Raw genomic sequence first — 13594 nt, 5'->3', positions numbered from 1 at the left:
CCTGTGCAGTCTGCACAAACAATTCCATAAAAAGCATAAAGTGTTGTCTCAGATTTGCGTGTGCAGTCTGCACAAACAATTCCATAAAAAGCATAAAGTGTTGTCCCTGCCAGTGCAAACTGCACATATTAATCTCAGATGACACTTTAGCCAACTGCATTTAGCCCAGTTTTCCCAAATCTGTATTGGAATCGTCATTTTCAGGGCTGGAGCATGAGGGTATTTACAGAATTGCCGGCAGCATGTCACAGATTCAGAAACTGAGGTGTACTGTGGACCAGGGTAGGTTTTTAACACCCCACAATTTGGTTTTAAACATCTTGTCTGGACTTAAACTTTGTCATTCATTGTAACACTTGTCCCCCATATTTCATAGGTTAAGGTTAACCTAATTTTTCCAGAAAACAGATCACCTGGCCTGTATTTTTGTTATTCCGTATGCAATTTAAAAATAATCTACTACAAATGTACACCATGAGATGAGTTACTCGCAGAGTGTTCTGGTTTTGTGCTGGTTGCAGAAGCCATTTCTACTTTGCTTCTGAGTGGGAAAGGGTTAAATAATTCCATGCATTATTGACACTTGCTCAAAATGTTGCCAACATTTAAAAACTTGCCACAAATGGACTTCTTGTAGAGTAGCTGTGTTGCAAATAGTAATAAGATGTAATTTCCTGAAAAAATAAAAAATCATCGACAAGTCTTCTTACAAATATATGTTAAGAATATGACAAAAGTGAAAACATTCGTAGAAAAAACAAATGACCATGGTATTAACCCTTTCCCTCTTAGAAGTGAAGTGAAAATGGCTGTGTGCAAACAGCATAAAACCAGAACAGCCTGCGAGTAACTCGCAGTCTGTTCAGTTTTTATGCTTTTTGCTGCTCATCAGTATCTTAATGTTGGAAATGAAGCCTTTAAAAACTTGAATCTAGTAAGAAAGGCTTAAATTATATTTAACTTTCTTAGAGACTGCAAATGCGTCAAAATACGTATCTCAGTGGTAAATAATGGTTAAATATTTTCAGGTGAACAATATAACCTTGATGACCAGATGTGGGATGTACACGTGCTCTGCGGAACCCTAAAACTGTTCTTTAGGGAGCTAAAGGACCCTTTGTTCACATACGCCCTGTTTGATAAGTTCCTTAAGGGGTTTTGTAAGTGTTATGGTTTACCAACAATTCAATTATTATGCTCCCCCAAAAAAAATTTGGGGGGGAGCATATAGTCGCCGCTTCGTGTGTCCGTGTGTCCGTCCGTGCACAATTTTTGTCCGGGCTTTTTCTCAGCAACTAATGACTGGAATTCAATAAAAAATTAATGGGAAGCTTCACTACCAAGAGGAGATGTGCATATTATCAGCCGGTTTTGGTCGGATGATTTTTCACAGAGTTATGGCCCTTCGAAATTTTCCATTGTACACATAGTGTAATTCTTGTCCGAGCTATTTCTCAGCAACTGATTACGGGAATTCAATGAAACTTTATGGGAAGGTTCACTACCAACAGGAGATGTGCGTATTATCAGCCGGTTATGGTCGGATGATTTTTAGCTCATCTATTTTTTGAAAAAAAATTATGAGCTATTGTCATCACCTTGGCGTCGGCGTCTGCGTCGGCGTTGGCGTCCGGTTAAGTTTTGCATTTAGGTCCACTTTTCTCAGAAAGTATCAATTCTATTGCATTGGTACACTTACTTACCATCATGAGAGGACTGGGCAGGCAAAGTTAGATAACTCTGGCGTGCAATTTGACAGAATTATGTGCCCTTTTTATACTTAGAAAATTGAAAATTTTGGTTAAGTTTTGCGTTTAGGTCCACTTTTCTCAGAAATTATCAATGCTACATGTATTGCATTCAAACTTGGAACACTTACTTACTATCATGAGGGGACTGGGCAGGCAAAGTTAGATAACTCTGGCGTGCATTTTGACAGAATTATGTGCCCTTTTTATACTTAGAAAATTGAAAATTTTGGGTATGTTTTGTGTTTAGGTCCATTTTATTCCGTAAGTATCAAAGCTATTGCTTTCATACTTGCAACACTTACTAGCTATCATAAGGGGACTGTGCAGGCAAAGTAATGTAACTCTGACTAGCATTTTACAGAATTATGGGCCCTTTTTATACTTAGAAAATTGAAAATTTGGTTAAGTTTTGTGTTTACGTCCACTTTATTCCTACAGTATCAAAGCTATTGCTTTCATACTTGCAACACTTATAAACTATCATAAGGGGACTGTGCAGGCAAAGTTATGTAACTCTGACTGGCATTTGGGCAGAATTATGGGCCCTTTATACTTAAAAAATTGAAAATTTGGTTAAGTTTTGTGTTTTGGTCCACTTTACCTCTAAAGTATCATAGATATTGCTTTCATACTTGGAACACTCGCAAACTATCATAAGGGTACAGTAAAAGGACAAGTTGCATAACTCTGGTTGTCATTTTTACGGAATTATGGCCCTTTTTTGACTTAGTAACTTTGAATATATGGTTAAATTTTGTGTTTCGATCCACTTTACTTCTTAACTATCAAGGCTATTGCTTTCAAACTTCAAATACTTTCATGCTATCATGAGGTTACTGTACCTGGCAAGTTGAATTTTACCTTGACCTTTGAATGACCTTGACTCTCAAGGTCAAATTATTAAATTTTGCTTAAATTGCCATAACTTCTTTATTTATGATTAGATTTGATTGATACTTTGACAAAACTACTCTTACCTTACATACCACAATAGACTCCACCCAAACCATCCCCCGTGCCCTCCCCCCCTCCCCCCCCCCCCCCCCCGAATCCCCCCCCCCCCCTATTTTTTTTTTTTTTTTTTTTAAGATCATCTCACAAATGACCACCACAACCCTCACACTATAACCCCCACCCCCCTACCCCCCCCCCCAAATTATTTTTTTTGAAACAGATAAAAAACACAAATATTTATTTTATGTTTGAAATACCGTCCAACCATCGCACCCAAGAATCCCCCCCACCCCCCCCCCCCCCCCCCTCCCCCCCATCCGAATCCCCCCCCCCCCCCCCTAATTTTTTTTTGTTTTTTTTGTAACGATCATCTCACAAATGACCACCATACCCTCACACTAACCCCCCCCCCACCCCACCTCCACCCCAAATTTCATTTTTTTTTAATGGTTAAAACCCCCCCCCCCCCCCCCCCCCCCCCCCCCGATTTTTTTTTTTTTTTTGCTTTTTTTTTCCCATTTTTGGAAAATAATGTAATAAATGTCCACATTCCCATGCTATACACCCCTCTTCACTCCACCCCTCCCTCCTTTGTGATTGAAAATGAGAGTCCCTTCACCTTTAAAAAGAAAATAGATGAGTGGTCTGCACCCGCAAGGCGGTGCTCTTGTTCACAGAGTTATGGCCCTTTGAAATTTTCCATTGTACATATAGTGCAATTCTTGTCCGAGCTATTTCTCAGCAACTTATCACGGGAATTCAATGAAACCTAATGGGAAGGTTCACTACCAACAGGAGATGTGCATATTATCAGTGGGTTATGGTCAGATGATTTTTCAACGAGTTATGGCCCTTTGAAATTTTCTATAAACTGTACATATAGTGCAATTCTTGTCCGGGTTATTTCTCCCTAACTACTGACTGGACTTCAATGAAGCTTTATGGGAAGCTTAACTACCTTGGGGAGATGCGCATGCTATAAGTGGGTTCTGGTTAGATTATTTATTTAGAGGGTTATGGCCCTTTGAAATTTTTAAGTTGCTAAACCATCGTATTATTTTGTCAAAAGTTATGCCCCTCAAGACGTTTCCTTTTATCTGAATATATAGTGCAATATTGTGACAAAAAAAACCTTTGGGGAGCATCACCCGTCTCCTACAGTTTCTTGTTATTTTAGCCTTGCTGTGGGTAAATGGGTTTTAATGGGTTTTAATGCATCTGCTTGAAGTGCCATCCCAGATTAGCCTGTGCAGAATGCACAAGCAAATAAGGGACAACACACTTTTGTTGTATTTTTTGTTTAAAGGAAGTCTCTTCTTAGCAAAAATTCAGTTTAGGCTGAAACTTTCATCCCTTATTAGCCTGTGCAGACTGTGCAGGCTAATCTGAGATGATATTACATGCAAGCATTAGGCCCTGTTTTCCCTGAGTGAGGCTGATATTACACGCAAGCATTAGACCCTGTTTTCCCTGAGTGAGGCTGATATTACACGCAAGCATTAGACCCTGTTTTCCCTGAGTGAGGCTGATATTACACGCAAGCATTAGACCCTGTTTTCCCTGAGTGAGGCTGATATTACACGCAAGCATTAACCCTGTTTTCCCTGAGTGAGGCTTATATTACACGCAAGCATTAGGCCCTGTTTTCTCTGAGTGAGGCTGATATTACATGCAAGCATTAGGCCCTGTTTTCCCTGAGTGAGGCTGATATTACACGCAAGCATTAGGCCCTGTTTTCTCTGAGTGAGGCTGATATTACACGCAAGCATTAGGCCCTGTTTTCCCTGAGTGAGGCTGATATTACACGCAAGCATTAGGCCCTGTTTTCTCTGAGTGAGGCTGATATTACACGCAAGCATTAGGCCCTGTTTTCCCTGAGTGAGGCTGATATTACACGCGAGCATTAGGCCCTGTTTTCCCTGAGTGAGGCTAAGTTCTTGTGTATTTTTTATTTATATTAGTATTCAAATTAATATTAACCGGTACATAATACTAATGTTTCCAATTAATGTTGAACAATTAATGTTATCTGTAATTTGTAAAAGATAAAATAGCCGGCATGTTGCACGAATGGGATTTTGTAATAATACAGTTAATTTGTAAATGTATTCTAGTTTTAAAAATTTCAAGTACAAATGCCTGTATAGGTATTTAGAAATGTTACCTTATGGTATACATGAGTCCAGTGAAAACTGGATACATATTTTCAAGACCAGTATAATATTAGGGTAATGACTTTAGTCTTGACTTTCAATGTCTGGAAAGGCAGCTGCGAGATAGAACAATTTCAAGTCTGTAATTCTGTATGTAGTCTTGACTTTCAGTGTCTGACAAATTATCTGTGGTAACGACAGATAAAGTCTTACCCTAGCCTTGATTTTCAGTGTCTGAATAGGCAGCTGAGAGATTTCCACAAATCTAGTATGTCTGTAGTCTTGAGTTTTAAGGTGTGACAAGGAACCTGTGAGAAAAAGACAGATCAAGCTCAGCATGATATGCAGGTCTGATTGCAGTCTTGATTTTCAGTGTCTGACAAGGAAGCTGAGAGATTTATAAGACATAAGTCGTCATTTTCAGTGTCTGACAAGGAAGCTGAGAGATTTATAAGAAATAAGTCATCATTTTCAGTGTCTGACAAGGAAGCTGAGAGATTTATAAGAAATAAGTCATCATTTTCAGTGTCTGACAAGGAAGCTGAGAGATTTATAAGACATAAGTCCTCATTTTCAGTGTCTGACAAGGAAGCTGAGAGATTTATAAGACATAAGTCATTATTTTCAGTGTCTGACAAGGAAGCTGAGAGATATATAAGACATAAGTCATCATTTTCAGTGTCTTACAAGGAAGCTGAGAGATTTATAAGACATAAGTCATCATTTTCAGTGTCTGACAAGGAAGCTGGGAGATTTATAAGACATAAGTCATCATTTTCAGTGTCTGACAAGGAAGCTGAGAGATTTATAAGACATAAGTCCTCATTTTCAGTGTCTGACAAGGAAGCTGAGAGATTTATAAGACATAAGTCATCATTTTCAGTGTCTTACAAGGAAGCTGAGAGATTTATAAGATATAAGTCCTCATTTTCAGTGTCTGACAAGGCAGCTGATAAATCAAATCTAGTATGATATGTAGGTCTAAACGGAGTCTTGATTGTCAATGTTTGACAAGCAGCAGGGAGATAATAGTAGATCAAATGGGTGATATACAGGTCTGACTGCATATAATTCTGACTTATGTCTTGATTTTCAGTGTCTGACAAGGCAGCTGATACATTTTGGCATATCTAGTCTTACTTGTGTCTTGATTTTTAGTGTCTGAGAGATCAAATCTTGATTTTCAATGTCATAAAAGGCAGCTGAAAATAAGGCATATCTTGTCTGACTGTAGCCTTGATTGTCAGTGTCCCACAAGGTAGCTAATAGGTGAAGACATATCAAATCTGAATGTAGTCTTGATTTTCAGTGTCCGAGAAGGCAGCTGAGAGATTTAAACAGATCAAGTCTGTCATGGACGAGCTTCCTAGACACAACTATGACACCATCAAGGCCCTCTTCAAACATTTCTGCAAGTAAGTGAGGGCAGTGTTTTTTTCACCATTTTGGGACTTGCGCAAAGCCCTTTTGATTGGTAAGATCGCGTCATGTTGACAAAAATTGTGAAATTGGTGTCTCTTTGTTATCAATTTGGTTTTAATTGAAAATAAGTGTTTTCAATATTATATTTATTCAGGTGGCTAGGGCATAAATGAAATATTTTGGATTTTTAGTAAAGTGGTAATATCAGGCAGGCATTTGGGAAAAAAATATGGTAAAAAAAATCAACCCCAAAAACACTGGAGGGAGAAGTTTGTCTACTACTGACAGTGGAAGTGAAACTAATTTGGCAATGCAAAACTTTAACAAAGACTAAAGCGTAACATTGAGTGTCACCTAATATGGCAACATTTTTTATCAGGTTTTCTATTACTTTTACAATTGTTGTACCATTATTTATGTTTTACTGACATGAAATTTGGAGGATTAAAAGAAAATTTCAGATATTAAGGTTTGTTGAACATTTTATTTTGTGGTTTAGGGTACCCAACAAAAATCCACAAAAAATTAATGTCTAACTAATAATTTTGGGTTCACATTCCTTTTCTGTACTTTCAAGATCAACCAATAAAAACAGCTGTTTTGTTTGAAATACCCTTTAACTTACTACAAATATAATTGCTGAATTATTCCACATTTGTGTCATTAAGAATTTTAAATACCTCTTTATTTTAACGTGATACATATTTTATACATGCATTATAAACAAATAGTACTACAAAGAAGTCACTCTTTCAGTCAGCTTTCTGTCAAACTGTTTGTCCCTTAATGTAAAAAATATTTTTGGAACAAAGTACTTAAGCATTTTTGTAGTGCTAAAGTTGTAATATGCCATCACCATGAAGTGTTGGTGTGCAAGATACTGTTTTCTGGCCCAGTAATTTACGCATTCCTGAGTAATGTGTCCTCATACCTCTGTTGATAAACGGTGATGGGATGTTGGTCATGTCTGTGGATTAAAGGTGGTGGGATGTTTGTCAAGTCTGTGACAAAATGAACATTGGTGGTAAGATGTTTGTCACTTCTGTGACAGAATGAAAAATGGTGTTGGGATGTCTGTCGAGTCTGTGACAAAATGAATAAAGGCGGTGGGACGTTTGTCACTTCTGTGACAAAATTACCAATGGTGGTGGGACGTTTGTCAAGTCTATGATAAAACTCTTTCCATTCTGTTTCAGTGTCATGGATTTACAAAAGGAAAACAAGATGGCTGCTCATCAACTCGCCATAGTTTTCGGGCCAACGTTGATATGGCCTGACCCGCAAACAACATCTATGCAACTGGCCACTAGCTTAGTCTACCAGAGCCAAATTGTGGAGTTTGTGCTTTTAGAATACAAGAACATTTTTAGATGAAACTGAAATCGCGAACTATTAAAAATCCATTTTTTAAAGTTTGTGCTGTCAGAGTACAAAAACATTTTGTATTCCCTCACTAGAATACAAGAACCTTTATAGATGAAGCTGAACAAATTGAACTATTGAAATTAAAAAATTTTGCCCTGTCAGAGTACAAAAAAGATTTTGTTTCCCATCAGCGATTGATTGATTGATTATGATAGGATATGAAAATGCGATATCATTTTTAGATATTCTAAAATTCTGAACTTTCCTCTGCTAATTCTTACCAAGGTAGCTGTGGCATAGTGGATATGATGTCCGCCTAGCGACCGGGAGGTCATGGGTTCGATACCCACTGTGAGAGCATTCTTTTTATCTCATTCAAAGACATTTAAGTACTGGCTCCACCCAGGAAACCGACTCGAGAGCATTTCAATAAGCATTAGGCTTTCAACGCATTTTAGCTCAAATAATTAAGGTTAAATTAATGCTTGATAATGAGAAGCAGGAGGCTGGCACTGCTGTCTGGAAACAAAAGAAAGTTTGTGCTCTTAGTATATGAGACGTTTTCTGATGAAACTAAAATTATTAACATTCCATCAGTGAGCCACTTTTGTGATAAAGTCTTGTTCAGGCTCTTTTTTAAAAATTAAAATTACATACTACATAGTCAAGTTTAGTAAAAAGCAACACAATGTCATCCTCATTTTTTCAATCTAAATATGTTCATAAACACAGGGCATTTTATGATTATGTATTACTGTGCCTAATTCATATCATTCTGTCTGGAGTGTTTTGTGCTAAATATAAAGTGTACTGTTAATGGAGAATTTCTCTTTACATAATGTTATCTGTTATTTGTAAAATTAATCATTTTAAGATTGTGATTGATTGTGAACAAACTACTATTTTAAGATTTCATTCAAGCATCAAAACTAAATGCGTGTGTCAGGGCTCCGCCTACAATCAAATTTGAAGGAAGAAGTTTTATTTTATGCTTTCTGATGGTTTATAGAGTAATATTAGTGAATTAATACTGATATTTTACTAATTCAAACAGTGAAAAATAACATATTTTTAGATATTTTTGGTTTCCCCATGATGACCCCCCCAATGTTACCAAGGGTGATTACTCTGCATTGAAGTTTATAAAAACAAGCTTCCCTTGAACATACATGTAATAACATTTCAGGGCGCACAAAGGGGAATTATATTGTTCGGAATGGCAAAAATACAAAAATAATCGTTTGAATGCATAAAAGAAAAAATGTTTGATTTGGTGGAATTCACATGTGATCATAGAAAAATATATTTTCACAAGTGGTGCATATCATTTTCTATGATCACTAATGAATTAAATCGATATTCCACCAAAAACAACAAATATCCTCTGTGTGTCCCACATCTCCCTCACGGCTGAGTCTTGACTGTGTGAAATAATTTGTTATCATTAATGTGGGAACAATTTGTAAAATAAATACTATTCACTATTGTTGAATTGTAAGCATGTTAATTACATGCGTGTGTTGTGTTAAAGAATGTCTACAAAATCCATGTACGAAATATGAGTCAAATTTGTCTACAAAATCCATGGACGAAATACAAGTCAAATTTGACATATATATAGATATATTGATGTTTCTCACATATTGTGCTAAATCTGCAAATCATTTCAAGTATTCTGTGTTTTTGTTTATTGGTTAATGTTTTTTTACAATCTGAAAACTGGTTATTCAGTCATGCTTGTACGGTCAAGTGAAATTATATGTATTTGTTAATTAATATAAGAACTATTTTTTATACTTCTTTACTCAGTATTTGCATATCACTTTTAATGAACATTCCATTTTATATGACTATAGCGATATATTATCTAAATATGTATTAAACATTTACAATTGTAAAAGAGATGATTTTTAATAGGGAGAAAAAACTTTTGAAGTCATAAACGTCCGCAGCAGCCTACATTGGGCATTAAATTTGTAGTCAAAAAAGATTTCTTTATGGGGATATTACACTGAAGTAATTAACGTTAGCAGAAGCCCCCCCCCCCCCCCCTCCCCCCCCCCCCCCCAAAATAATTAATGTCAAAGTGCATTATAAGGGCTTTTGATATCATTACGATATGATAAATATGATATTATGTGAAATGTGTTGTACAGAAATCATAATTTAAAGGTGATTGGTACTCAGTATGAATATTTTTGTACTGAACTTTTTATTTCATATGCAAAAAACTTGTTATTTTGCATGTATATTTTTTTTCTTATAAAATGTTTAAATTGCCTATTTGATTTTGGTCCTTTGCATGCTAATTATTCTAGAATTAATTTTCAGAATATATTCTAGATTAAAATACTCGCCTAAAATGAATTTTTTTTAATGGATAGTAATGTCATCTATTCATTCTACCGTTCCCCCTCATTTAAATGGAATTGTTTTGTTCAAAGGAGCTGATAGTCTTATTTCTTTTTTGTACAGAGTTTTTTTTATATTTTAATGCTACAAAAGCCAATCATATCATTATTGTGCAACATTCCATTGCGTTTCTTAAAAATGTATGCTATGGTAACAGTTAAATTATTATTAAAATTGTGTTCAATCATACTTTCAAATAAATCCCTATATTTTCCATGTATTAAAAGTAAAGACATTCCATTTCTATGTGCCTTCCAAGCATGAACTTTTTGGTATTTTTTCACAGTGTGTTAACGTGCTATTCATTTTCATAAACATCTGGTTTAAAGTAATTGGAAATAAAAAAATTGGTAAAATATTTGGGCCCATCTCTGGTAAAATGGGGTTACATGCCAGTAAGTAGTGTCCCAGAATAGCCTGGTTTCACAGTATTGTAGATTGATTTATTACCATGGTAGACTGTCATCAATATAGTCACTAAACTTATGATGTATACTCCATATGTTATAGGTATAAGAAACAATTGAACGCTGTAGTTTGTGCCAGTATGGTTTACAAGTGTGACATTGATCCACCGTTAATTAAAGTTTAATAGCCATACATTTTGAAAATAAGTTGAAACGCTCTTATTGAATATATTTGCCCCCAGTAGATTGATTTCTTTGTACACTTTGTAATGTGCTGGCACAGAAAAATGGTTGTTGGTGTGTTCAGACAAATTTTAAATTGAGGGAGATAAAGTACATTAGAACTGTTACCGTAATTTAAAAAACATAGTTCTTTCTTTCTCATCAATAAATCGTCGCTGTCGTTCTCAAACCTCGTAGCTACAAAATGCCAACTTTTCAGGAGAGAGAAAAAACCGTCTCATTTTTTTATAGGAAACCTTGTAGTTGCAAATAAAAAATTTTAAAAAAACGTTTTTGTCAAATTTGTCCAAACAAAACGACGTACCTATAGGTGAAATGGCGTCGCTACGACTTTTTGCGGGGAAAAAAGCCAACAATCATTCTACAACATTTTGTCACGTCACATGGCTTTTTCAAGAGCTCTGATTGGCCTAGAGCCACGAGATATAGCACAAAACACAGGCCAGACTTCATATATTCGGAAAAGACGAAAAAAATATTTTGAAAATTTTGGAGCTACAAGGTTTGAGAATGACAGCGACGATATTATAGTTTGATAACTCTTATATTGCAACTTAAATTGAAATACATGCAAACCATCTGGGCAAATTATTTCCTGATAGTGTTGTTGCCCTTGACAATTTTCAGTTGAAGATAATTCAATAAATAATTCATTGCTACCTATGTTTAATAACAGTCATATTTTAAAATCTGTAAAGGGCTGTTTTATGTATTTTATTGAGCTCATCTGAGCGCAATGTGCAACTAAACAAAAACCTGTACTTGTTTTGGTCAAAACTTATAAATATGTAATAGTGTGTATAATTAATTGATCAGATTCAGGTTAAAGGATTTTAGTTATTAGAATCATAAACATTGTAATGCTAAAAAAAGACCTTAAAAAAACACTCATAGAAAATATGTACTAAATATTTACTGTATTTGCTATGAATTAAAATTATTGTATAAGAAATTTTGGCTGTGTATTGATGTATTCACAATTATAACTTTGTTTTTCCGTTAATAAGCTATGTGATGTATTCCAAGTATTTTTGTTGATTACAATGCACTTGTATCACTTTTATTAAGTGGATTGTGCTCTGTGAAAAGGGAGTTAAATGCATGTGTGTTAAGTGTCATCCAAGATTAGCCTGTGCAGTCCGCAAAGGTTAATCAGGAAGAAAACTTTCCACTGTAATAATATTTTTCGTTTAAAGAAAGTCTCTTCTTAGCAAAAATCCAGTTAAGCTGTAAAGTGTCTTCCCTGATTAGCCTGTGCAGACAGCACAGGCTTATCTGGGACAACACTTTATGCACATGCATTTAACCCCTTTTTTCACAGAGCACAGAGTATTTTAAATTGCATTGTTGATGGATATTGACACAAAGCTTTCATAGCCAAATATTATTATGTATCATTTGAGAGTATATAATTATTATAATAATGTAAGTAAATTCCGATGTTGAAAAGAGTCTTGTCTTGTTGTATTTACTCATGGTGAGCAGTACTCACAGTGAACACAACTCATGGTGAGTACAACTCATGGTGAACACTACTCATGGTGAGCACTACTCATGGTGAGTACAACTCATGGTGAGCACTACTCACAGTGAACACTACTCATGGTGAGCATTACTCACAGTAAACACTACTCACAGTGAACACTACTCATGGTGAGTACAACTCATGGTGAGCACTACTCACAGTGAACACTACTCATGGTGAGTACAACTCATGGTGAGCACTACTCATGATGAGCACTACTCACAGTGAACACTACTCACAGTGAACACTACTCATGGTGAGTACAAGTCATGGTGAGCACTACTCACAGTGAACACTTCTCATGGTGAGTACAAATCATGGTGAGCACTACTCACAGTGAACACTACTCATGGTGAGTACAACTCATGGTGAGCACAACTCACAGTGAACACTACTCATGGTGAGCACTACTCATGGTGAGCACTACTCACAGTGAACACTACTCATGGTGAGTACAACTCATGGTGAGAACTACTCATGGTGAGCACTACTCACAGTGAACACTACTCAGTGAACACTACTCATGGTGAGTACAACTCATGGTGAGTACAACTCATGGTGAGCACTACTCACAGTGAACGCTACTCATCGTGAGTACAACTCATGGTGAGCACTACTCACAGTGAACACTACTCATGGTGAGTACAACTCATGGTGAGCACAACTCATGGTGAGCACAACTCATGGTGAGCACTACTCATGGTGAGCACTACTCACAGTGAACACTTCTCATGGTGAGCACTACTCATGGTGAGTACAACTCATGGTGAGTACAACTCATGGTGAGCACTACTCACAGTGAACACTACTCATCGTGAGTACAACTCATGGTGAGCACTACTCACAGTGAACACTACTCATGGTGAGTACAACTCATGGTGAGCACTACTCATGATGAGCACAACTCATGGTGAGCACTACTCATGGTGAGTACAACTCATGGTGAGCACTACTCACAGTGAACACTACTCATCATGAGTACAACTCATGGTGAGCACTACTCACAGTGAACACTACTCATGGTGAGTACAACTCATGGTGAGCACTACTCACAGTGAACACTTCTCATGGTGAGTACAACTCGTGGTGAGTACAACTCATGGTGAACACAACTCATGGTGAGCACTACTCACAGTGAACACTACTCATGGACTGATGTTAATATGGATATATCAAATGCGCATTTACAACTGCCCAGTATGCAAATTTGGATCTGTGTGGATTAGCCATGTAGGAATCTGTGAAGAAAGTTTGAATGCCATTTTTAGCCCCATTCAGCATGTCAACAAGAATGTAAACAAACACATATTTGCATACTACTCAAAAATCGTTCCAGACTGAAGGAAGGCCATGACTATCATA

At 36.4% G+C, this 13594-nt stretch overlaps 1 protein-coding gene across 2 annotated transcripts in view; it reads left to right on the top strand.

Moving 5' to 3' along the window:
* Positions 1-12158, top strand: part of LOC127863008 (rho GTPase-activating protein 15-like) — a 37268-nt gene extending 25110 nt beyond the window's left edge. For both annotated transcript variants that reach the window (XM_052402354.1, XM_052402358.1), the window contains exons 7-10: positions 205-282; positions 1029-1160; positions 6168-6273; positions 7477-12158. In XM_052402354.1, the coding sequence (XP_052258314.1) occupies positions 205-282; positions 1029-1160; positions 6168-6273; positions 7477-7654 (494 nt within the window). In that variant the 3' untranslated portion in view covers positions 7655-12158. The remainder of the gene's footprint in view (positions 1-204; positions 283-1028; positions 1161-6167; positions 6274-7476) is intronic.
* The last annotated feature ends 1436 nt before the right edge of the window (positions 12159-13594 follow it).

This window comes from Dreissena polymorpha, chromosome 1 (assembly GCF_020536995.1).
Source record: "Dreissena polymorpha isolate Duluth1 chromosome 1, UMN_Dpol_1.0, whole genome shotgun sequence".
Classification (NCBI taxonomy): Eukaryota; Metazoa; Mollusca; class Bivalvia; order Myida; family Dreissenidae; genus Dreissena; species Dreissena polymorpha.
Note: the sequence above shows the minus strand (reverse complement) of the source record. Positions and strands in the feature narration are given on the sequence as shown.